Below are 27261 nucleotides of genomic sequence, written 5' to 3'. Positions count from 1 at the left end.
TCTAAATATTTTATTCATAAATACATTATGATTTGTGTTGTGTAGACAAATCAAGCACACTTTTGTAGTAAGGAAAAGTATTCTGTATTTTACAGTAATTTAAAACTGGATTGTCATTTTCTGTTAACAGTTGAAGGAGTCATTACTTAATTATATTTGTTGTGACAAAAAAGTTCAAGATTTTTATGGCAATTTGCTGATATTTATTGGAAATGGCCAATCATAACCAATATTTCAAGTGTCAGTAAAAATGTCACAATTCACATACGGTCAACATTTTAGATGCAATAGAATTTATTGATGAATCTGCTGTAGCCACAACATGTAAAATGTTATTTTAAAAGTGCATTGTATGCATAGTGAACTATGGTCATGTTTCTTTAAATAATATTAAATTTTAGTTTGATTTCAGCAAGTTTTTATAAAAAGCAAAAATCATTATTAAAAAGGAATAAATGGTTCTGATATATTTATGTTAAATTTTAGTTTCTTCTTGAATTTTGGGTTTATGATTAAAGGGCTCATAACAGTTGCTGTGTTTGGAGTCCATTATACACTTAATCTGGCTCTGACCATAAATTAGTCTTATGATTTCAGGTCATATTAAACAGATGTGCAGATAATCAGATCTTGACATCAGAATTACAGAGAAATCAGGTAAAACAGTGAATAATAAGTAAGGTCAGCCTTTAAACCTAAAACATACAGACATATGTGCAATTTGTAAATCAAGTTTTTGAGGGGGAATTGTAATCACAAGAATTTAGTGTATAGTTTGACAGGCAAACATTAAGGTTCTCCATTCACTGATGAAACAGGCAGCACTATTAGGAATAGAATTATTGAAGTTCTTTAAACTCTGCACATATTAGACAGCAAAGCTAGTGCTGTGATAGAATATTTTGTTGACAAACACAGTATAACTGATTTTTAAATAGAAAATGCAAAAAAGCTCTATTATTTTCATAGAACAAGACCTAGTTAAACAAAAAAGTCATCATAGTATTTTTAATTATTACTGATCATATTTAATTATTATAATAATGGGTGTGCTTTAAATAGTATAATTTTATCTGCATGTAGAACAATATGATTTTAGAAAAATATTCTTTGTTCATTTTCATGTAAAGCCCACCTTATTTCACAAGCCAGAACTAATTTGAAATTTTTATATAAATCTGAATCACTTACTGGGTGTCTTGTTTGCTTTAATGAAGCTGTAATGGTAAAATGTTGGCTTAAGAAAAACCAGTCATGTTTTCTGGAGTAATGGATAATATTTTATTCATCATCATTTTTTTTAACCATGACTATTGAGTATAACAGAGTAATAATATCATCTGTTAAGATTTTTGTGCAAACTGTTACCAAAGTATTGAGTGCCATCATATAAAACAGATTGCATGCAATTCTCGATAAAAAGATCTTTTCGTTTGCATTTTTTCCGTCTAATCTAACAACTTACTAAAAATTTAAATTAGTTACTTTTGTTAAATAATACACAACAATAAATAAAAAATATACATAAACCAGGGAATTCAGCATTTACTTGAGGCTGTATACCTTTTGCACTTAGGTGCATGGTTTAGGTTTAATAAACCTATATTTTGTGTCATATGTTAGCTATCCTAAAATAATTCGTGGTAGCTTTCGAACTTGCATTTTTGAGGACAAGAAATACATCAGGCACAAGATTATGGCATTAAAAAATTATTGAGGTTAAAGTTTCCTTTAGTCCAAACACACCACACTTTGTTAGTGAATTATTAATTTTTTTGTACTGAAAATAGACAGTCATTTCATATTTGCAGTGTAGAGTTTGCTTGTTTTCTTTGTTGGTTGCAAGTATGTCTAATAGTAATATTGTAGAAATTATAGATGCTTATTACAAGACCAAGGGTATGAAAAATTCTTATCAATGTGGGTTGAACAGATTAAGTTGAAAATTTTATATTATGGTTTATCGAAATTTATAATAAATTTATAAATTTGATTGTCAGCTGTAGGCAGAATACATAAGATAATGAAAATTACTGATATTAAAAATGCCATTTCATGATACTGTGTTTCTAAGCTAATGCAATAGAAAACTGCTCTCTTACACATATGCATTATAGAATTTTAAATTATTTAGTATTTTAGCCATTTGATGTTTCTTTGCAATAAATGTAGTAATTATTCAAACAAAAAAGTGTAATCTTTTGAATGCTTTTATAAATGGAGTTCAATCAAGCTGGATTAATATCGTCATGGGATGTCTCAGGGTTTATTATTATGCTTCTTTAGATTTGCATCAGAGATGTAGATGAAGGAATTTCCAATAGATTATTTACATTTGCTTAGGTCATTCAAATTTTGAGGGATGCTTGCTGTGACAATTATATTGTCATATAAAACATTTGGATTATTTGGTGAATTGAGCAAATAAATGGTTGATGGCTGTTAATTATAATAAATGCAAGGTAATGCATATGCAATATGAAATTTAATTATGAGTGTAATTTTGATAGAAATAACTGTAACAGTGTTATGGAAGAAATGGATATTGAAGTTCTGGTGGATTAGTTTCTGGAAATAAAACATTCACATGTAATTTGAAAATGTTTAAAAAATCCATTCAAGCAGGCCCAGCATGGCCAGGTGTTTAAGGCACTTAACTCTTAATCTGAAGGTCATAGGTTCAAATCCCCATCACATCAAAATACTCACCTTTCCAGCCATTGGGCTGATATAATGTGATGGTCAATTCCACTATTCATTAGTAAAAGAGTAATCCAATAGTTGGCAGTGGGTGGTTATGGCTAGCTGCCTTTCCTGTAGTCTTACATTGCTAAACTAGGGATGGCTAGTGGAGATAGTCTTCGTGTAGCTTTGCACGAAATAAAAAAAAAACAACAAGCAAAGAAACCATGCAAGCAGTGTGCTGTTGGTATTGGTGGGATTTTAGGTTTATCTACAGAAATATTGAAACAAGTCTAAAGAGGTTATAATGTCATTTTATAGCTCATTAGTGAGGCATGTTTAGGTATTGTTTTCACTGTTTCTGAGGTAAGAACATTGAATTGTTAAGAAGAGTTCAGAGGAAGACTACTATGATGTTACCTGGGGAATGGAAATGTGATATTTTGAGAATAGGTTAAGACCCCTGAACTTCTTTTTCTTGAAAAAAAAAAGGGGGTTAGAGGGATCTGATTAAGGTGTTAAGAAAATTGATAATGTTGATGTATAATTTTTTTCATTAATTGTTTAATTGTGAGAATGGTAAAATTAAGGGACACGACTATTAATTTTGGAAGGGAAGAATTCATCTTCAAGTTAGATAGCTTTATTTTTTTTCCAATGCAGTTGGCCTCTGAAATAGGTTGACTTCAGATGTGATGGATGCAGGTAATTTAACTCTCTCACCATGGTTATTCTTTACTATTCATGATACAGAGTTTTAGTGTATTTCATTCAGTATTTTAGTTGTCTCTTGTGATTAATGTGATTTGATAGCATAATTTTAGCAGCATGTTCCCTCAGGGATTTACAACTTATAATGCTGTGGACAGTGGATAGACATGATTCAAAGGATAATCAAAAGGGCAGTAAAATGTTATAGTTTAGTTATAGATATATGTATATTCTCACAAGCTTAAAGCTACTTTGGATAAATGAATGTAGTTTCATGTTACAATTTGAAGTCATTCTAAAAAGAAAAATAGAGTAATTTAGATTTATTTTGATATTTTTTGTGGTGGTTACAAGGTTCATCAAATTGATCAATCCCATATAGAGATAGAGTAGAAAAAAATAACAGGTAACATAAATTTTTAATGAAAAAACTTCAAAATGTATTTGAGAAATTTTAGGTATTACACAAAGGGAATTTTAGATTTTTAAGATGAGGAATAGTAGTTTTAATCTAAACGTGATTGTTTAATTTTAGATATGGACCGTTCAAAACAAGTATTCTATATTTATAGACAAATCTTTATTTTATTAAAAATACTTCACTAAACACTATGATTTTTTATATGTGAAAGACTTATGATGTTAAATGAAATACCGCTAAATATTTTGGATGAGTACACACTATACTGAAAATTAAGAAGTGTTAAAACTATAAAGACTTTAAACAATACAAAGAGGTCATGCAGTTGGCCACATTGACTGATCTGTGTTGAGAGAGTTAAAGGAGTTTAAGGAAAAACTTGATAAATATTTGAGTTATAAAGGTTAGTTTAGAGGTTTATTTTATTAGGGTGTGGTTTAATTTAGTACATAAGACATACTAGATGGACGAAAAGGTCCTTTGACTTTTAATATTACATGTTATTATAGCTATGCTATACATTTTGGTCAACACAATGTTAATTGCTGCTTAAAACATTTTTTGCATTGGGTGTAATCATTAAATAGTATTTAAAATTTTAATAATTTCTTTCATTCAACCAGGTTGTCATTATCGTACATTTGTTTAAGTTAAATTCTAAACTCTTAAAAGAGCAACATACTTTTTTAGAAAGCAGTATATCTCTTTCTCTTTGTTTAGAATATTTCCTTGCATTCTCGTTACTCTGATTAAATACATGTGCCAGTGAGAACACTTAGCTAATATCCACTTAATGGAATTCATTGTCTCTTGATATAGAGATTGTAGCATAATCAAACTATATTTATGCTACCTTTATAGACATTAAAAGATACTATTATGGTGTGAACATCTTTTACAAGCTGGCAAAACATTATTATGATTATACTTATGATAAGACATTCCTGTGATGTTCTGATCATACAAAGCTACTTAATTAAATGAAAACTAAGAATCAACCTAATAACACTGTACAACAAAGTTTTTTTTTTTTCTTGAACACTGTTGGGTGTTCCTTATAGATTTTTGGCTGCTGATCACGAAAATCACATCCAAATTTGCCCATCACGTACAGTTTCATTGAAATCTTCAGTTTCACCAGGACATTGCTACAATGTAAAAATGATATCAGGGCAACTGGAATCCATCAATGCTTGCTGACTACTGCTGGACACTGCAATGTGATGCACTGGACATTGAATACAAACGAAAATCAAGAGCAACACACTTTTAATTATGTTGAACTTAATAGCATATTAGAAACATAAACGCAATTAAATACGTTATTGCCGGTAAACAGTTAACTTTCTATATCTCAGAGTTCCTACATGATGAAGCAAAACCAAAAATATATTTGTGCATACCCACCAGGTACCTGTCACAATCAGCAAAAACTTTTCAGGAAGCAAAACTTTTCAAAATAATTGTTGTGCAGTGTAATAATCGGTACAAAGTTTTTGCGTCCTACTAACCTTGTTACTCCCACTTCTTTTAGCATATATATTTACAAATTATCATGCAACAACTCTCCACCAATAGGCAACACTACCTCAACATTGGCAATCTTACTTTAAAATATGTTTGCTTTTGCTCACAAATTTTTGTAAAGAAATTTTTTCCTAGATGCCTTTAGTTTCCTTTGTTTGAGTTTATATTTTGTAAGAATACATTCACAGTTTTAAGTAGTTTTATAACCACTGCTGTTCTTGTTTCAGTAGAATTACAGACCATGTCTTAAGAGTTGGTTTGATAATTATTGGTCTGTGAAGTGGCCAGTATGATCATGCAACATTCATAACCACCTGAGGATTATTCTGTCATACCAACATTTGGTGTGTCTGAAAGGAAGGATGAGAATTTGTACAACATTTTTATGTCTTTCAGAATGTGTATTTCAATCGTGTTATACTGGGGGACTTGCCTCATCCCCTCACTTACACTGAACAATCAAACTTTTACTTTTTATTGTGCTAACTGTCTCTGACTTAGACTCCCAGCAATTGAAAACTCTTATTCCTTTGTCAGTTTTAACCTTAATACTTTGGTTTGCTTTTCATATCTTTGTCTTACCATGCTTATTATTCTCTGTACCTTATCCTACTTTACTTTTTGATGGAAATTATTCATCAGTCTGCTGAGGAACTTTTTTATGAATCTTATCGTCTTATATTTGCTACTTTGACAAACTTCTTTATGGCTCTGGCTTTTCAGACAAGGCTGATATGCTTTTGTGATGTTTTAAGTTTAGGTGCTCTTTTATTCAAGGTGATTTGTACATGGCATCACTTCATATTCTCATAAGCTTTTTTTTTTTTAAATCAGGGGTTCAATTCCCCTCAGTGGACTCAGCAAATAGCTCGATGTGGCTTTGCTGTAAGAAAACACACACACATTTATTTGTCCCAAATACCTGTTACTGTCTCAGTAATATGTCCCACACCTTCTAACCTTTTGCCAAATTCTGACTTCTTGTTCATCAGATTGGCACATTGCTGGGCTGCCTATCATCATGTTGAGGGCATTGTGTTGGTGACTGAGTTCTCAAGTCAGGATCATTAGAGGCCAGACTTTTCCACTTTGTCCATGTTTGCCCCTGTAAATGAGACATTCCTCTTCTCTATTTTCCTTCAAATGTTAGTTCCTGGTTGTGTTGGGTGTTGGTAATTTTTCACATATATTTGTTATTTAGTTCCCTCCTCTCAATGCCATCAGGTTTTGTACTATAGATGTTTCTCAGTTTGATGTTACTCTTCATCTTTGTATCATCTGTTGGATTTAAATTCTCAATAGATCTAATGTTATTTGAAGTTGGATGAAACACATGATTGCCTGCACGTCTAAAGCTGACTTTCCTCTTTCCACGACACATTGAATGTAATGTTCCCATTGCTGCAAGCTTTAGGACCATAGATTAACACCTTCTGGTTGGATGTTGGTTCGTGGTAGATCCAGTGTTGGTTTTGTTGAAAGTGCCTACATGCAGATTTGGGTTCTTGGTACAAGTGCTCATATTCTTCCCACCCAGTACAAGTTTTTGAGATGAAAGGTAGTGGACCCTCTTCCTACTGCAGACCTTATGTACAATTTTAGATGTCATCAGTGGACGGGTTTGGTTGAACTCCCATTTATGGTGTATCATGTCCTGGCCTCTTGACATTTCAGATTCTCTTTGCTGCTCTTAAACATTTCAGGGACCCTCCATATTTCCACCCTTTCACTTTGGTGACACATTCCTGTAGGATGATGAGTATACCTGGCTTAGAATTGATGTAGTTTCTCACTAATGTGATTGCTTGCATTTCTTACAACACACCATGGTCTTTGTTTAGGCTTATTCTCAAGGAATATCATATTTTCATTGACATTCAACTAGTTCAATGTGATATTCTAGTCTTTTGTTATATTGTAAGATATTGTATTGGAATTTAACATTTTTCTTAACTGAAAATGTATTTCCAAATAGATACTTAACCTCTTTTTACATTTTTTACCCATCATCTCCACTTCCAGTGTATTAGTTCAATTGGTCATATCCAATCTCAAAGTGATTGACAGATGCATTTTTTGAGAGGGCACTAGTTATTGTAAGGGTAGTATTGCACACCTGTAAGTGGATGCTTGCTACAAGATAATTTGCATGTAGATGTGGAGAAAGAAGTAAGAGTTACAAGGTGAGGGAACAGTTTGCACTAGTAGAGGACAGTACTAATTGAGAACGTTTTTTGTCAGAGGAGATAAGTATCTGTTCAGAAATACATTTTCAGTTTAGGAAAATGTTAATATCTTATCCTTTCTGTTGACTATTTTATACTGTAAAGTTAAAGCAAACTTTATTTGCAATACTTTGTAAACATAGATGTTCAAATGTTACAAATTTGTTTCAAAAAGTAATTATTAATTACATTACTTTCTACAAATTTACAATTCTAAACACTATGTTTGCATTGATTTTCTTTTTCTGACTTTTCTTTTCTACCTCTTCCATTGCAAAACTACACAAAACACCTGTTTACACAATTTTTACAGCCAAATGTGATGGATAAAAATGTCAGGTGAAAGTTTCACAAGGAACACTTGTAGATTATCATAATAAACACCAGTACTGCTAAGTGCTTGCAGCAAATTTAAAAATAATGTTATTAGAGTATATGAGGTCAATGTAATACTGTTATCATCTGCTTCTGTTTGTAGCCTAATAATATGTAGTTTCTAATGAACACATTGTAATACATCAACATTACTACTTCCCTAATTCAAGTAAAGGATAATTGAATAAATAAAATAAGTTTGATATTAAATATTTAAGTTTGTATTATTCATGAAGACACATTAAACATTTTTTAAACATTCTTGATGACGAGAAAGTATATCTCAGAATGGCTGGTATGGGTATTAACACTTTTATTGATGAGGAGAGAACAATGTTTCAACCTTCCTAGGTCATATTCAGGTTAAGAAAGAGAGAGTTTGAGTGTGACCAGTGATGGACACATGTCTTAGGGATGAGAGTATAAACAGGTATGGGATTGTAGGAGGCATTGCAGATGAATGTTAGGTTATTAATTAGTATAAGTATAAAGGTGTTCCTTTATATTGGTTTAATTTTGGTTTTAGTTACTGTAAAAGGAGGGCTTCTTTGGTTTTGCATTTGTTTATATTTGTTTCCTTATTTAATATCTTGGTGTTTCCTGTAGTTATGTTGTGTTTATTTGATTTGCAGTGTTCCAAAAAATGTGAAGGTGCTTTTTTGTGTTCTTTGAATCTAGTTTCCATTTTTCTGCTTGTTTCTTCAATATAGAGGTTGTGGCAGTTGCTGCATTGTATTTTATAAATTATGTTGGTGTTGTGTTTGTCAGTGTAGTTTTGTATTGAGTTTTAGAATAAATTTGGTGTTTACTGGAATGTTGTGTTTTGTTACAAGTTTTTTTTCCAAATGTTGGTGATTTTTTAGCTGATGTTGGGAATTTATGGTATACAGCAGTATAAGGATTTGTTGTTTGTTTGTAGTTGGTCTAGGTGTGTGTGTATAATTTTTTTCATGGCTTTTGAGGAAATTTGTTGATGTTGATGAAGTGTTGTTTTATTTGTTAAGTGTTGTTCTCCATTCTATATTGGAGAAACAAGCAGAAAAATGGAAGCCAGATTCAAAAAAACAACAACAAAAAAACACCATCACTGTCACACAGTTTTGAACACTGCAAATCAAATAAACACAACATAACCACAGACAACACCCAGATAATAAATAGTAGGCAAACAAACATAAACAAATGCAAAATCAAAGAAGCCCTACTTATACAGTAACTAAAACCAAAATTATACCAATATAAAGGAACACCTTTATACTTATACTAATAAATAACCTAACATCCACCTGCAACGTCTCTTACAATCACATACCCGTTTATACTCTCGTCCACAAGACGTGCCCATTAAAAGTCAAACTCAAACTCTCATTTTCTTAACCTGAAGATGACCTAGGAAGGTTGAAATGTTTTTCTCCCCTTATTAATACAACTGTTAATACCCATACCAGCCATTCTGAGATACATTTTTTATTCTTCATTATAAGATTTTCGTACAATTTGAAATGGAAATTAACATACAATTTAAAAGTTTACTTAACTAGTAAGGTGATACTAGATATTCTTCACCAAATTTGTTACAACAGAAATCACACTTAAAGTACAAATTATAACCATACCAGGTAAGTAGCTTTAACCTATTGATCAGATTAAATTTTTGAGCTGTAAAACTTGTGCCAAGAGTGGACTTCAAAAGTTCATGAATATTAATATAATTTTTCTACATATCTTCCATTTCTCCCATATAATCTCTTAATATAACATACTTTTTGCTTGTATATTTTTATGTCTGGGCTATTGGGATTCATAAAACTTTTTGTTGTTTTATAAATGTATTTGGGGGCACATAATAAAAATTTTGTTTGATTAGTCTTTCCAGTTTCCATGTTCCTATGATCACTACATAATAAAAATATTTAGTAGGTATATCTATATATTGTAGAGCTCTAATGTAGGGTAGGTTTTAAACTTTAAAAGTTCAGAACATGAAAAAAACTAAGGGTCAAACCTCTGGTAGTACTAATTTGTATAACTAATGATGTTAACATAACAACTATTTTATGTTTAAATAAAAATTCCATTATTTTACAAGTAATTGATACAAATGAAATAAAACATTCACATGCAATTTGAAAATGTTTTATAAGCAGACATTATAGTTTGTATTTCATTCAACATATATTTTATACTGTAATTGTTGTAATACACCTATGTGAAGTAAACTAGCACACAGTTGAAGTCAATTAAAAGAACTGCAATTGTGTTAGGAAAAACAAGTCCTTGTTGTTCATCATAATGGTCTGCTCTAATGCATAGAAGGAATTACTGTGTATGACATTTTGGTATTGCAGCTGTTTTTCAACAGATTTGAAATTTTAACATAATCTCAAATTACACTCTTTTTAAAGTAATCATTTTTTAGCAGCTTTTTTATTCTGAAATGACAACATATGACCGTAGAAAATGTAAGTATATTTTGATGGATCAACAATTCTTTTGTTGTTTGTACATATAAAAGATTGTTCACTTCTTTGTATAGGAAGTTAATGTAACACTCAGAACAGTTCCTGTGAACAATTGAAATTGAATCAGCTTTCCCTCCCCCTACTAAATGTTAGAAGTATAAATGGAAATTTATTATTTATGTTAAAAAAAAGTTAATGAGCTAATAGTTTCCACAAATATCTATAACACTGGTTTTGAACTAAATACCCTCAAAATTATGTGCAATGATTCAACTATTTTTAGTGATGTATATATTGTTACATTACATTACAAAGAAGTACCTGTACTTTGTGTCATATCAAATTATACATAATTAGGGATTTCCAGTTATGCTGCTCACTTCTTAACTTGCATGGTTTGGTGTCCCCCCAAAATGTATAGGGTAATTGAGGAGCTTTTACATTTTCTCTGCCCTTTTGAAACTCAAGTAATAATTATAAAACTCTTTTGACAGAACCTTTCTAAACAACCAGTTTTATTGAAAAAAAAAAGGAGCATTACCTGTTTCAGATAGATGCAGTATTTTACCGATCCTGCTGTTACTGGATCCATTCCTTCTGGTGGGAGAGACACTCCATGAGTTTTTTTTTTTCTCTTTAATATGATAACTCTGCACATATTAACAGCTTTTGTTGATTATTACAGCCCTCTGTACATACGATTTTCACTTTGTGGTTACCTTTATACTCCCACCTTCCTCCATAAGATTTGCTGTAACATGAAAATAATCATGCACCAACCTTCCACAAACAGAAGTAAGAAACATCCTACAAGTACAGCTGATTTCCTTTTCTGTGGAATCCAGTCTTCACTTCTCCATGTGGTACAGTAGTGTTAAGACGTGTTTACATTTTCACTCAAATTATTCTTTCACTTTGAGATTTGCATTTTTCAATCTTTTTATCCACTAACTGAGTTGTTTTATTTTCTCTTTTTATAGTTGTTTTATAACTGTAGTTAAATTAATTTCTTACTTCACTTCAATTGAACATACATTCTGAATTTCATATCACTTCAGCACTTTAATTCTTCCCACAACTATATACAGGCACTGAAGAACAATACAGATGTGAGATGATATGGGCTTGAGTACCCGCATCTCACTCCTAATTTCTATTTCTGTATCTGTTAATTTTATTTCTATTGCTATTTTTTACTTTATTTTATTTCTTTATGTGAGACTCGCGAATGGAGGTTAAGGCTGAAACATGGTGTATACCCACTGCAATATAGGCCCAACTTCAACAGTCACCTCCAAAACCTAGGGTATATTTTATATCCCACATTGTAGTTTGTACCCTGGGATCTTTTCAGTTAATGCAACATTTTTCATTTTTGTTTTGGCTTTTTTTTGGTTGTAACAAACTAATTAAATTTGCTGATCTTAAGTTTTGACTATATGGAAATTACTAAAATTGAAGATAATCATATTTTGTGTTTTTATAATTAAAGTATAAAGGCATCACAAAAAATATAAAATAAATCTTTTGTGTTTGTTTGACAGCTCTCGGATCTCAGGCCAGTCATACTTAACTTTGCTTGTGGCTCACTCGCATGTCTGTTCTTAGGATAGAACTGAACTTTGATCCAAAAAATCAGTGTGTGGCAAGTGTCCTCCCTTCAAAGAAAAGAACGTGTTTTAACTCTCTTGCTAAAAAGTCAATCACATTGCCTAATGTCATAATAACTTTGTGTACATACTATATATTTTAATACATTACAGGCACATCCTTTTGGATTATCAATTTTGATGGGCCCATTAATTATACCCTTCCTGTGTCTCTAAGCACCATGGAATACTAGAAAATTAAATGTGAATTAAATAATTAATAATGAAATATGTTAGTACAGGTGTAATATATACAGGTTTAGTTGTACAATATAAATGAAAAAAGTATATTAATTTCTGTACTTAAAAAGAACGTTGCAGTAGTACCACTTCCAAAGTGGCAAATTTTAGAGTTTTACCGGAATTGTAGAGCTGATCACACAGGTCTGGAAGTTGAAGGCTGGCAGGATCACTGTCTGTTTTATAGTTGAATGTTTCATTATGAATTTGTGATGTTGTAGGGGGAACATCCAGGGTACTTAAAGTTGAAGCCATAGAATTATTGGATGTAGGCCTACTGCTCTGAGGCACATTTTTCTTGGCTATGTTTTTAAACATTTCATCCAAGTGAAGTTGCTTTATTTGCTTTGATCTTTCCCTGTGTAATTTTCCATACAGCAAAGGAAGGGTCATTAGCTTTTGTTCTGTCATGAAGACATGTTGCTCTAGCTCACTGATTAACTTGTCATAGTAAGTCTTCAGCTACATCTCTTTTATCATCATCACTGTTATCTTCACCACCTTCATTGTTTTTATCAGGATTCAGAATATATTCATAATGTCAGAGTCAATGTAGTGAGAGGTGAACAATGGGCATTTTTTTGTCAACATTTATTCACTCAGCAAGACTTTCTTCATTAAGTTTACATTCTATACCTTTGGCAGCAGGTCCCATAAAACGTTTTGCATACTCAAGCAACTTGTGAACTTCTTTCTCCTTTGGTACATCAAATTCTGTAAAGTCAGTAAGTAGCTTGTCTCAAAAGGGCTTGCCCAGTGAACTAATTTCGAGAATTTCAAGTGCACTCTCATAATTTTATTCAGATTAAAGGAGGTGCTGGACCATCAGTTACTAGGAAATCAGTTGTTATCTGTATGTGTATGTTTATAAAAATTACCAGATTTTAGTAAACAAAACAGGTACTTTTGTTAAAAAAATTTTTGTGGTTATATATTCCTTTTTTAATATTTTGAATGAAAAGTGATATCAAGCTAAGATTAAAAAATACTTTTATCTCCAAAATATCAAATTTCTTTTGTGTAATCTGTAAAACTTTCTAATTAAATTTCAAATTTTTTTCAATAAAACGTTATATGTTGTTTCCTATCCTAACTCTGTACAAGATATGTCAACTTGACTGACTTTGTAACTACCTAAAATAATCAAAATAAATCTTTTTTTTATTTCATTAATAACTTCAAATTGTTACATAGAATTACATTTGTTTATTATAGTTAGCTTTAAAGTTGTAACAAGTCTAATTATGCCATACTATTGTTTGTGTCATTATAAGTTGCAAACCACTTTGCAAACATGCAGCTCACATTATGCTATTGAAATACATTACACATGAGCTACTTGCAAGCATACATCATGAAATGTTTATTATATTTATTCTCTATTTTACCTAATTTAACTTTAACCTAACCAGAAAGTTTTCTATTTTTACATTTTAATTACTTTTATAATAATAAATAAAGAATACACATGAAAAACATAAAATAAAGCACTACCTGGACTTTTTTTTTTTCTGTGAATGGTAGTACTACACAAAATTATTTTTTATTCAGTTAATTAATGTAGCAATAAACATCAAATAATTGCATGGAAAAAGCAGGTAATGTCTCATAACTATCATAATATTTCTATATTTCTAACTGTACAAGAGTCATTACAAATTTCTCTAAACTAGTCGGTGTGTTTCCTATTGGAACAAAGCTTGTACTGAAACCAAATTGAGAATGCTGTGTAACGAAAACACTGTAATTAATATATCATATGATGCATGAAAACTTTGTTTTCTATTTGTTATAAATAATATAGTAATGAATGTTAGAGAAATATGTTAACAGTATCTGAAAGACATGATGTGATGGGTGACTGTGGCAAGAGGAGTCTGATATTCTGTTAGATGGTTCTGTAACCAAATAAGCTTGAAGGCTATAAAAAACATGCTTTGCCTGTGTGATTTACATTACTTTTCATAGTTATTGAAATTGTGGTAAATAAAGTAGAAAAGAGGGAAATGCCTAGAAAGAAAATGTCACAATTCTCATAATTCAGTATTGTTTTAAATACTGGTTATAACATTAAAACATATATTATTAAATATTGATTATTAGCTATGCTTTTATGCTATGCTTACTTGTATACAATGAAAAGGAAGTAGTTTAATTAGATTTTAAATTTAACCCACTAAAAATTTCATAACATGTAGAAAAGATGCCTCTAGAGAGAAAATTAAAGGTCAGCCTGATAGCTAACTCCTGATACTAACCCTGGGCTAATTAACTAACTTGATTTTGATAGTTTTTATATTTTACTCTTCTAATGTAGTGTTTGCTAAACATCCCATAATGCTGATTTGATTTACATGTTAAAGGTGTGTTTACCACTTACTAAAGCACAAGGTTCTCCTTCCTGAAATTATGGAGCTGTGTTGCAGCACATTTTTCAGTGCAGAATCCAAGTAGCATGATGTCATCTGTAATTATAAAGTTATTGGCCATATTGGATATTGATTTGCTAATAAAAAGTTAAAGAATTGTTATCAGTATTGTTTCTGATTCAGATTAGTAGACCTAAAAAGTTGGAGTAACTAGTTCACTGGGTAACCTTTCAACAAGCTTAATGATGAGAGTCTCTTTACAATTCACTAGGGCCATTGCCTGATACGTTTTGCCATGTAAATGAAACTAAACATCCATATAAACAGTTAAGCTTTCTATGGTAGCCTTCTTTTAAGTATTGAATTTGGCACATTGGATTGTTCCCTGTTTTTCCTACTGTGCTGGAACTCTGACACAGCTTAGTAACAAAGGTCACATCATTCCAGAATTTCACCTTATTCAAGTGCTTAAGGTAGTTGGTGGAATGATCTGTTTTAAAAGCTATTATCAAAGGAAACTGTCATTATGGCCAGAATTATTCCTTCCTATCTTCCTCACTGTCACCTAACAGTTATGCCCTTGATATCATGAGCAGAATGTGTAAGGGACACTCAGGGACCTCTTCAATCTGGTGATCAGTAGGCCTGTACTCTTGGGTGGTAGAACAACAAGGTATGCTGGACAGGTGATGTTCTGGTTTTGCTTGACCTTTAGCCCTTTTGTGGTCCATGACTGTCTTAACAATATACTTCTTGTCTTTGCTAGGCTCACTATTAACCCTTGATCCACTCAGTTTGCCATTAAGTACCTACATTCTCATCTGTTTTTGAGATTATATCTTATCAGTGACACCTTTAGCCTCACTCTGAAGTTTTAGAGTGTTTTTGAATAGAGTTCTTGTTCTCAGTGTCCAAAACAGATTGTCTCATCTGGGTTTAAACTCATCAGATGCTACATCAAGATGGCAATTTTAATTGTGGAAAATGCATTTCTTTTAGTGTAGAATAAATTTTAAACATAATGTACAGGAGTTCAAGCAATATGCAAAACTCACTTTATCAAATGTAGCAAACCCCAAAATAATGTTATTCATTGGCACTGGAAACTGAATTTTCTTCTACATATTTAATCTGTTGTATATCCATGTAAACAAAGTTAATCTTTGAACTGTCAGATAGGTCCACTTAGTTGGAATTCAGTCAGGATATTATTGGTGAAGTAATGCTAAATAACTTACTGAGTCATGATATCAAAAGGAATAATAATATTGCATAAAGTGAAATGTAAAATGAAGTCTGTAATGCAACAGTAAATGCAAACACAGTTTATGTACTTGCTTTGACACAGGACTCTCACCTTTTATAGATTCTCTTATATGTTTCTCTCCAAAATGCTGTTCCAGGCTATCTAAATCCAATCTTTCTTAGTTTGCATTTATACAGAGAAGTTAGCTCTACTTGTGGCGTGATATACTTAATGCAATGTAAGTGAATTTGCAAGCTCTTTACACATCAACAACCTTTCACAACATGCTATATTGCAGCAATAATCATCTTGACCTTGCAACAACAGGTATTATTGAATGAGAACTAAACTGAAATCTACACGTGACACAGTAGATCACATCTGTGATGAGAGGCTACTTTCTTATAAAGTATATATAGAAGGTCTGGCATGACTGGGTGGTTTGGGTGCTCAACTTATGATCTGAGGTTTGCAGGTTTAAATTCCTGACACACCAAACATGCTCACCCTTTCAGACTTGGGAGCATTATAATGTGAAAGTAAATCCCACTATTTGTTGGTGAAAAGAATAGTCCAAGAGTTGGCAGTGGGTGGTGATAACTAGCTGCCTTCTCTCTAGTCTTGCTCTGCCAAATTAGGGACGACTAGCACAGATAGCCCTCATGTAGCTTTGCACAAAATTCAAAAGAAACAAACTATTCTAGAATATTGAGTTGGCATGAGATGGAACACAGGTTTCCAAGTAATGTTAGTTTATGAACAGCCTTGTTAATTAAAGTTTTTGTAGCTTTTAAGACAACAAAAGCAATTCACATACTTTTATAAAAGAAGGTGTGTGTGTGTGTTTTTCTTATAGCAAAGCCACATCGGACTATCTGCTCAGCCAACCGAGGGGAATCAAACCCCTGATTTTAACATTGTAAATCCCAAATCCTCCTTCATAAACCTCAATAAGCAAAGCCACATCGGACTATCTGCTCAGCCAACCGAGGGGAATCAAACCCCTGATTTTAACATTGTAAATCCCAAATCCTCCTTCATAAACCTCAATACCAGTGTATCATTTGATAATTTTCCACACTCTGGCTTCACATGTGCATTTTGACCAGTGACTTGTGAAGGATTTCAGACCATCTGCTTGTGTAGCTTTCTTCGTTTCCCATCCTGTACATTCTTATTCCCTCATGGTATATCAGAGAAAGTGGTGTGTTTTTGAAATTGGTTTCCACACATTGATTACCTTCTTTTCTTTCCAGATATCCTTTTTGATTCAATTTCATTACCTGGTTGCTCAACATTTGTTTTTCCATAGTTACTAATGTCTAATATTGGGCAACCAAGTTCAATACTTTCTGCTTTTCCTGTTACCGTAGGGTGTTTTTCCTTTTTTTTTCTTTGAATTTATTATCGATTCTTTGCCTTCTTTGTTGTATTCTGCTTCCAGAAAGTCTTTCTGTTAATTGATGAAGGCTATGCATTTTATCTCTCCTGCAGGGAATCCCCTATCCTTCATATTCAGAAGGACTGTTCTCAGAAAGTCTGTTTTTTGAAAAGAGCTGGATTAACCAATATAAGCCCTCACACAAGTAGTGGTAGGGAGCCCTCTTTCTACTGTGGACAATAGGATTACATAGGCTATTTAGTGATGTAACCCTCATCCTAGTATCTTCTGTAGGCTGGTTCCTGGGATACCTAGTCTTGAAAAGGAGCTGGTCCAGTCAGTAGATATTTTGGTTAGCTGGGGAACACAATTCTACCATCTCTTAGAAGTAAGTTCCCTGAATTGCTGATTTTGGAAAGGAGAGTAACCACCCACCAGAGAAGGACTGTTTGATTATGGATTTGAGTGAACTATCACATGGCATTTACCCTTCCTACTGATACTTGGATATTGAGTTCCCAAAGCACTGGTGCTAATTGTGTATCTGTTCATATGTCCTGATTAGAAAGGCAGAATCAAACACCTTTCCCTTCTATTTCCTTGTCTTGATGTTAAAAAGGTAAAGACTTTTGTCCTATTACAGACAAGACAAATAATACCAGATGCCATCTGGTTTTGGACTGGAGTTGACCAATTAATTACTGTCCGATGCACCCAAACCCTTCTATATCATAGGTTACATCCAGTGTAACTACAATCATGGTTGTGCTCCCCTTTTTCCACCTGAATTAATGCACATACTTTTTCAATGGATAAAGAGTATACTTGGCATTCTTTGGATACTTTCCAAACTATGTAAATTTTGCACCATTCCTCCACCAGGTCAGTGTGGGATTTCATCCCTTATGTGAGAGGAAGTAAGATACTGTATCAAAGCTAATATTTTCTTACACTGGAAATACATTTTTGATAAATGCTTATCTTTTCCTCCTTTTTCTCTCCACTTGTGGTGTTTCTTTTCTGTCTAATTATGAAATTAAGTCTGGGTTCTACAGTAAATAAGAAGCCAACAGCAACAGGAATATGTGATGTACTTCTGTTGGTGGAGAGTTGTTATATTCTTATTTGCATGTTACATTGCAGTTGAGCTATGTTGCAATATGGAATAGGTGTTACAAGATTGGTGGTAAATGAAAAAAAAAATCAATATAGAGGGCAGTACTGAACTAAAAGCTCAGAAATATATTTTCAGCATAGGATATATTAAATTTTGAAAAACATTAAAGTAAAGTAATAGGTTGGCTCAGAAAGGATAAAATTAAAGAAATGCATAAAAAATCTGAGGAATTTAATATGACTGGTCAATTGAAGAGTTAAAGAATCATATAAGATCAAGGAGGTGGTTGAATTGGAAAATAAGGAATTAAAGACACTAGGTATAAAATTATACTGTGTAAAAGTTTGAAAATTAATAAAAGAGAGTTTTGTTAGATAGACTGTAAGAAAAAATGTTAGGCAGGAATTGTGCCTTTGAGGTGATACACGAAAGCTTGCATTTAATATTATAGATGGCTGGACTGTTATTAAATTCTACTTTTTCTTCTTTTAATAATGAAGATTTAAGCAATATTCTTTACCTGAACAATTTCTGGATGTAAGTAAGAGTGAATAAGATGATCACATTAATGATAAAGCTCCTGGGTCAGGTAATATTTCTCCAATGGTTTTCAAAGATGTTAAGGATTAAATATGTGAGCAAAATTCTGTTATTTTTTTGTCCTTGAATAATGGACAGATTTCAAATAATTGGTTAATGTTATTCATTTTTTAATGGGAGATTATAAAAATTGTTCCAGCAATTTTAGAGCTATGTTTCTTACATCAGTGGTGAGAAACATGTACAAAGGTGATAAAAGATATTTTGCAAACTCATTTAACACAATTAATTATTATTATTATTATTTGGATAGCATGGTTTCAATAGAAGAAAATCTTGCTCTCCCAAATCTTTTGATTTTTTTTCTGCTTATGAAAAATTTGACAAGCTGCCACATAGAGCTGCTTAAGAAAGTTATCTCTATGGCTGTAGAGGATAGGTTGACTTACTGAGTATAAAACTTGTGTACAGAAAAAGCAAAGAGTTGTTATAAATTCATTTCAGTCAAACTGGCGTAATATTACCAGTGGGTACCTCAGTGTTAAGATCGTTGCTGTTTTTGGTTTACATTAATGACATAGATGAAGGAATAGACAATAACTTATTTAAACTTGTTGATAATTTTAAACTGTTGGGTGTTGTTGGCTTGGAGAGGAATGTTGATGCTTTACAAAAAAGATTTGGATTATTAATTTAATGGCAGATAGCTTTTAATTGTAATAAATGCAAGGTTATGCACATGGAATATCCTAATTTGAATTATGAATATAATAATTGTGACTATACATTACAAGGCTAAAGAGGTTATAATTTCTTTGTAAAGATTACTTAAACCATGTTAGAAATATGGGATTCAGTCTTCGACTTATTACATTAGGAAGAACAATGACCTATTGGAAAGGATTCAGAGTGAGGCTGCTAGGAATATACCTCAAATGGGAAGACTGTTCAGTGAAAACAGGTTAAGATCTTTGAAATTGTTTTTCCTTCAAAAATGAAAAAGGAGTTAGAAATGATCTGACTGAGGTGTTTAAGATTGTTAAGAAAATTTATTATGTTGATAAATCATCTTTTTGTTATATGTAATAGTGAAAATGGTAATAGTAGGGGACATAAATACAAGTTTTTGCAGAGTAGGAATGATCTTCAACTAAGAGAGTTTTATTTTTCAAACAGAATGGTTGGCCTTTGGAATAAGTTGCCTTCATATGCAGTCAATCTAAGGGAATTTAGGGAAGGCTAGATGCAAATTGAAATGATAATGGTTCTCTTTGAGTACTTTTTTTCATTCTAAAGTATAATTTAGTGGATGGGATGGCCTAGAAGGACCAGCAGGTCTTGTTTTATGTATATTTACATAAATTATCTAACAAAGTACATGCACTAGAAGTGTTGTTTCTAAGTTAGTGTTGACAAAATATACTGTGCAGCTGTGTCTTACAGAGAAAACTTGGTATTTGTGAACTTTTGTAAATGCTATTTAACTGTCTATGTTGTATGCTTAGATACAGTTTTATGAATTTTATGATCGAGTTTATGGCAGTTTCAAAGTAATTCCAGGTAAAATGCCCCATATTATTATGTTGCTGACTTGTAAATGATAATACATACTTATCTACAATTTTTAAAAACCTCCCATTGTAAGAATATTTCTACGATGTTACAGTTCATTAATGATAATTAAAGATGTTCATAGTAATAAATTGTGTAGAATACAAACTATGTTTTGTTTGAGGCAAACATTTTGCTGAAAAACTATTATAGCTTTTTGCTTCCATTTTAATTTTGTAATGATACTAATAGATCTTAATGAGAAAAGTTATTCTTTTGTTGAAAGCAGATTTGTCAAATACTTAATAATACACTAATGCTCCACAGCTGATTACACTATGCAACACAAATTTTCTTCCTGAATAGTGTGTGTTATTTCTTAATTGCTTATGTTGTAAAAGTAAAGAAAATGGCCATTATTCCCATCAAACTTTGCTTTTGTAACCTGGATAATGAAATTTAGAAATTAACCTATTTTCTATGTAAAAACGGGCAAATTTGCATATTTTCAGTTGCTTAAGGTCTGAGTAAAACAACATATGAATCAAGATTTACTTGTATTTATACCAAAGTTACACAAAAATGTTTAAAACTGAGTAGTTTTTCGAAATTTGCGACTGTAATGTAAATCACTTTCACACATCACCCCCCAAATACAATCTCTCATCATGTTTTCATTATATGCTCCCAGGTCACAAAAGCAAAGTTCAAAGAGAAAAATAGGTCTTTTCCATTTACTTAAGGCATAAGCAATTGGGAAATAACACTTTCTGCCCAGTAACAAGAAAAAGTAAAAATTTTAGTACATAGTGTTATGTAACAAGAATCTTCTGACTTATTCCTTTGCCAAAGTTCATGTAAGTTCATAACTTTATCAAATAATTCAGTTTGTAAAATAACTGATGGAAAATTTGTTGTTACTTTTGTTGTTTTTTTTCACTAAATTTGGAACTTTTTTACAGCTCTTGATTGTGGGACCTACAGATGTAGGGAAGAGTACTTTATGTAGGATTCTTCTGAATTATGCTGTTCGTCAAGGAAGGAGACCCATTTTTGTAGATTTAGATGTTGGACAGGTATGTAAGCAGTTATATTACATATCCATTTCAGTTTTGTTGAATATTCTTTTTACAGGTAATACTGTGCTATATTCAAGTGAAACTGATTTAACCTTCAAGCAGTGGCATAGATCTGTTTAATAACAAGAGTTTTGATCAAGATGCTAATTACAAGTTAATGCTAAATCTTCTGATCAACTTAATTTTGGTGTTGAGCAGATTAATAAGCCTGAACACAAAATGAAAAATAAAATGCACAATCTTTACAACAAATTTCAAAACAAATACAGTGCACTTTCTTTTATGGAATGAAGAATCATAGTTTTTACTAGATGTTCTTACTGTCAATGTTCTTTTACAACATGTAATATTGCAGCAGTTTCCTCTCTCTCACATGCAGGAAAGGTATTATGTGCTAGAAAACAACAAAGATAGTTTGAACAAAATCAGCTAGCTTTCAGAACTATATTTTATATGAAACTTGTAACTATACAGATGAAATTCTAAATAAGTGTTATGAACTTATAAGAACATAGATATACAAGTATATTCATATTTCTCAGTTTCTTTTCTTCCATACATATGGCTTTTCCTCAAGCAAACAATGAATTTCAACTTTAAAACCAACATATTTTATTGTCTCATCCCTGAAAACATATTTATACCACACAGATGTCACAACTCAAAGAAAACCATTTATGTCATCAGAAATTTACCATTAAACTACCCTTTCACAAAGAATAAAATGTATAAAACCATTTATCTCAGAAAACTAATTAAATAAGTAAAATGTCCTTGTATAAAGAAATATTTGATTTAAAAAAGTCTTTTACAAAGAAGAAAATGCATACTACTAAACTCTTTAACAAATAGGAAAATAACCTTACATTGTAGCAGAAGCTATGTCACTTCAGTGTTGGTGAATAATATGAAAGTAAAGAGAATTCTTTAATAATTCAAAATACAATAAAATATATTGTACAAAGTAAGATAAAATTGAATTTTCAACTTTACTAAATAAAAATAAAAACAAACGTTCTTTCTGCAAATTGTCTAGTATGTAATTGAAACTACAGTAATAGCAGAAAATAAACCTTTGGCAGGTTAATAAACCATTGTACAAAAATAATGCTTAAATAAAGAATGAACACACAAAAAGAAGGAGAAATAGCATATATCAAAATAAACTCTTTACACATTTTACAAGAATATATACAAAGAATTCTTAGGAAACATTAAATAATCTAAATACAAAATAAAAATTATGTGATAAACCTTGTCAGTGAAGCATCTGTGCATTGTATTAAACAAAATAATAAATAAAAATTGCAGTTTACATACAACACTGAATAAGTAAGATACTTCAATAATTATAATTCATTCGCTCAAAAATAATTTAGGGATGCATATAATTCATGTACCATTTCATCTAACTTTTAAAAAATTACACTAAACTCCTATTGCACTTCAATAATCTGAATAAAGAAATAAGAACAGAATAGACTGAACATTATTCACTTTTACCCAATAGAAAATGCAAGTTTCCTTTCCCTTTCCATCACTTCAGATTGGTTGTCCAGTCTGGCAGTTTGCTGCAAATAGTTGCTCAAATAGTATCATAGGCTTTGGTTAAATTCCTTTTGTCCACCAACTCAGCTTGCAGAGGGAGGAATTTTTTTTTGTACCATGATAACATAATGTTTAGGGACAACAAGGGACCTATTGGTCCATCTCAGCTGTCCAGTTCTCTAACATAAGAAAAAATCCAGCTCTTATCATTTGTGTATGTGTGTGTGTGTATGTATGTATATATACACATCAAGTTTTTAAACTCACTCAAATTGACTGTCTCCACAACATCTAAAGGCATCCCATTCCATAGGCCAAACATCCTATTTGAAAAATAAAATTGATTTAGCTGAAGACAGCTTCTACCTTGCCTAAATTTATATTTGTGTCTCCTAGTTCCATAATTCTCATTGTTAAGTATCAAAAATGTTGATGCATGATCATTATCAATTCCTTTTACAGTCTTCAACCTTTCAGTCAGATCCACACTAACTCTACTTTTTCAAGAGAAAGCAATTTTAAGGATCTTAATTACTCCTCATATGACAACCACTTCATCCTAGGTACCATTTTAGCAACACTCCTCTGAACCTTTTCAAACAATGCAATGTCTTTCTTATGGTAAGGAGCCCAAGACTGAACACAATACTCCAAACGTGGTTTAACTAGTGATCTATACAATGAAATTATAACCGCTTTAGTATTGTATTCAGTATTTCTGTAGATACGACCTAAAATCCTATTTACCCTACCACTAACAACTGAGCACTGCATGGATGGCTTAAGAGACTGATCAACCATTACACCAGGGTCCTTTTCTTTCATGACACTTTTAAGGTTATTCTCATCCAAATTATACTTATAATAAAAATTATGGTAACCTACATGCAATAACCTGCATTTATTATAAATATAACTCATCTTTTATTTATTTGCCCAATTCACTAAATGGTCTAAATCCTTTTGCAAAACAGCAGCATTCTCTTCACAACTAGCAACACACAAGACCTTGATATTATCAGCAAATTTAAGTAATTTATTGATAATTCATTCATCTATGTCAGTGATGTAAATCAAAAAGAGCAATGATTCTAAGACTGAGCTCTGAGGTACATTACTTGTAACATTAACCCTTTTGCTACAGGTCAGGAATCAAAAACCATGTCATCTCATTTGTTGACTTGCATTTAAAATTTTATTGAACTACTATTTTATGAATTTATGTTAATAAGTTTGGAATCAAACTGTAGATTATAATTCAAACTTTAATATTGTATAGGAGTTAATTTCTTAATTTAAAGGTAAATATTAAAAAAGAACATACCTAAGTATAGAATTTAGTAAGTCACGTGGTGTGTTGAATGCAGCACTGTTCAAAATCAGATGTTTGTGATGTTAAAATGGTAAGTTTATATTTTTTGTACAAGTTAGGAACTCAAATTACCAGTATGAACATACTAGAATATAACATAAGAACCTCATATCTTTTAATTTCACTGAGATATGGCATATGCTCTAAATCAAGTGCAGTGGATTCATGCACCTCTTTTCATTTTTGAAAATTGTCCCTTATATACTCTTACTACTCTTTTGAAAACTTTAAAACACTTCTTTATATACTGAATCTTTTGTTTTTTGTTTGTTGACTGTGTAGCATTGATACATTTTTACTTCTATTTCATATTTCAGAAATACATATCACAGCATGTCTTTATTCAATCCTGACAATAAGTGGCTGAACATGTGCAATGTCCAGAACTATTGTGTTAGTACTGGATATTCTATCTGGCATATTTCCTATGGCCAATATTTCAATTTGCTATTTTTTTTCAATCTTTTTTTTCACACAAATTTGGTCATATTGAATGATTTTATAACCATGCTTGTACTTGTTATAGTTTCCATGCTATAACTTTTAATACACTTGATGAATCATTACAGAATTTGATTGACTTTTAGTAAAAATTACATCTTTTGTATACAAGAAATCAGATTTTTTTAATGAAGTATTTTTATTAAATATTTGTCCATTGATACAAATAGTATTTCTATATATTGTTATATTACTAATACTAGTCTTGATGCTAAGTAGTTTTCATGTTAAAATTAAAAAAATACTTTCATTTGTCTCAAAAGTATCAAATTTTAATTTTATAATCTCTGAAACATTATAAATAAATTTTAGATGTTTTCATTGAGTAAAACTATTTTCTGTGCTCCAACTTCTTGATTTGACACTCATGTAATGACAGTTTTTCACTCATGACAGAAACATTTTTCAATGGAGGAATATCTACAAGGATATTTTTTCATAAGTGTGAGTAATTTCCACTTTAGTATGAAAGAACTTTGTTCATGCTAATGTACCAAATATATTGGGATTGGATTTGTGTTTGTCTTTCAGGAAAGGTCATGTCTATGTTATGGTGGCAGTGGAGTCTTTCATATGGCCTAAGCTTTCTTTTGTCTCTGATATATCTCCACCTATGTTTCTCATTTGTAATGGAAAAGATTTTGCTTTTTTCTCCCACTGGCACTTACCTCATCTTAGACCCATGTCTTGATTCTGTCCCTTTTTTTTTATGATTTTGTGACTATATTGTTTCTCAGGTATGTATTTTCTATTATTCTTACCACTAGTTTGAGTACACCTGCCTTGTTCTCCTTCCTGAATTACTTCTTAAGACTAGGCATGACTTTGTGCTGTATTGGTTTTCTTTGTTCCTAAACTCTGGAGTCTTTCCTTCAGACTTTAGGAGTCAAATTCTCTTTTTTCTGTTTTTCTTCCTCAGGATTTTCTACCTTATTCTTTCACACACTACTCTTTTCTGTTATTTTCCTTCTTTACCCTTCTCTCCATGATAATCCACCATTCCTGTGTGGGGATTTCAACAGATGTTCTTTCTCTTTTTTTTTTTTCTTCAGTGGCATGTTTATTATTCTCAGTGTTTACATTTCTTATTTGGTTAATCTTTTGCTAGAGTAGGTTGGGGTATGATGCTGTTGGTACTTAATTGTTTTAGCCTTCCTCATATCTCATATGCTTTATGACTCTTTTTCATCTGTCTTTATGGTTTATTGGTATATTTGTATCTCTGGTCTCATACATTGGGGTTCCACTGCTCATAGACTTCAGTGCTGACAGTCTTGGCAGTGATTATCCTATAGGCTCATGTTCAGTAGGGCCTGTTTCTCTTTGTTTATGGAGCTTTGCTTTCTGTTTTGAGGCCCATTGTCAAGTATTAGGAATTTTATCAGAGAACCCTAACTTTCAATTTTTCTCTTCTTCTCCAGTATCTCATGTGTTCTCATTACTTTACATCCTCCAAGGGATTTTGTTGCTTGCCAACCTTGGCATTGTTCATCCTTAATATTGGATGGATTTCTCATCCTTTTTCAGATTTTTCTTCTCATCTTTTTGTGGTTGCCAGAGAATTGTAAATAAGTGTTAAGTCTTACTTTTTTCATGTCTCAGTTGGTTTCTCTTCCTCATTTTCATTCCCATGGGGAATTTCATACTCTATGGTGGTCTTTTGTCCAAGGTCATGGGATGTCAAAGGTGGAAATTTTGGATGTTTCTTTTCTCATTTGGCTCTGTCTCAGTAAGCCTCCTACAACCACTCTCCTTCTTTCATTATGAGGTGGCATATTTGATTACACCCATTTCATTTCTCATTCAAAAAAGATATTTTTTACAATACATTAACAAACTGAGTATGGAGAAGAAAAATCAGGAAATTATTGGGATGTCCAGATACCTGGAAGTCAAATTGAAACTGGGTGAAATCAAAATACTAATATATTTAATCTTTTTTTTTTAGGAGAGGGGTAAATTTACAAAGATTTAAAAAGGACATGCAACTTGTTGAAACAGTACCTTGGTTTGTCTGGCTTCAAGTTGGTAGTTTCTTATATTTTGCCATAGTACATCAGAATCAAGTATTGTGATCAGTAAATCACTTTTACATATGAAATTACCACAATGGTTTTTGGCTTAGGTAAAATTCTGGGAAACAAGTTGCATACTCCAAATCACAATTGAATTTCAGACTGTTAGTAGGCCTGATAAAATATGATTATTTTTTCACATATCTGACCACATTGTTAGTTTTACACTACATTAAATGAATAGAAGGTT

The 27261-nt window shown here is 31.7% G+C and overlaps 1 protein-coding gene across 1 annotated transcript in view; it reads left to right on the top strand.

Annotated features, from left to right (window-relative positions):
- Nucleotides 1-27261, top strand: part of LOC143252956 (protein CLP1 homolog) — a 153776-nt gene that overhangs the window by 39799 nt on the left and 86716 nt on the right. The window contains 1 exon segment of the mRNA XM_076505905.1: nt 21459-21572. Coding sequence (XP_076362020.1) covers nt 21459-21572 — 114 coding nt within the window.

The sequence above is a fragment of the Tachypleus tridentatus genome, chromosome 6 (assembly GCF_004210375.1).
Source record: "Tachypleus tridentatus isolate NWPU-2018 chromosome 6, ASM421037v1, whole genome shotgun sequence".
In the NCBI taxonomy this organism is placed as follows: Eukaryota; Metazoa; Arthropoda; class Merostomata; order Xiphosura; family Limulidae; genus Tachypleus; species Tachypleus tridentatus.
This window is presented reverse-complemented; position numbering and strand designations above follow the sequence as displayed.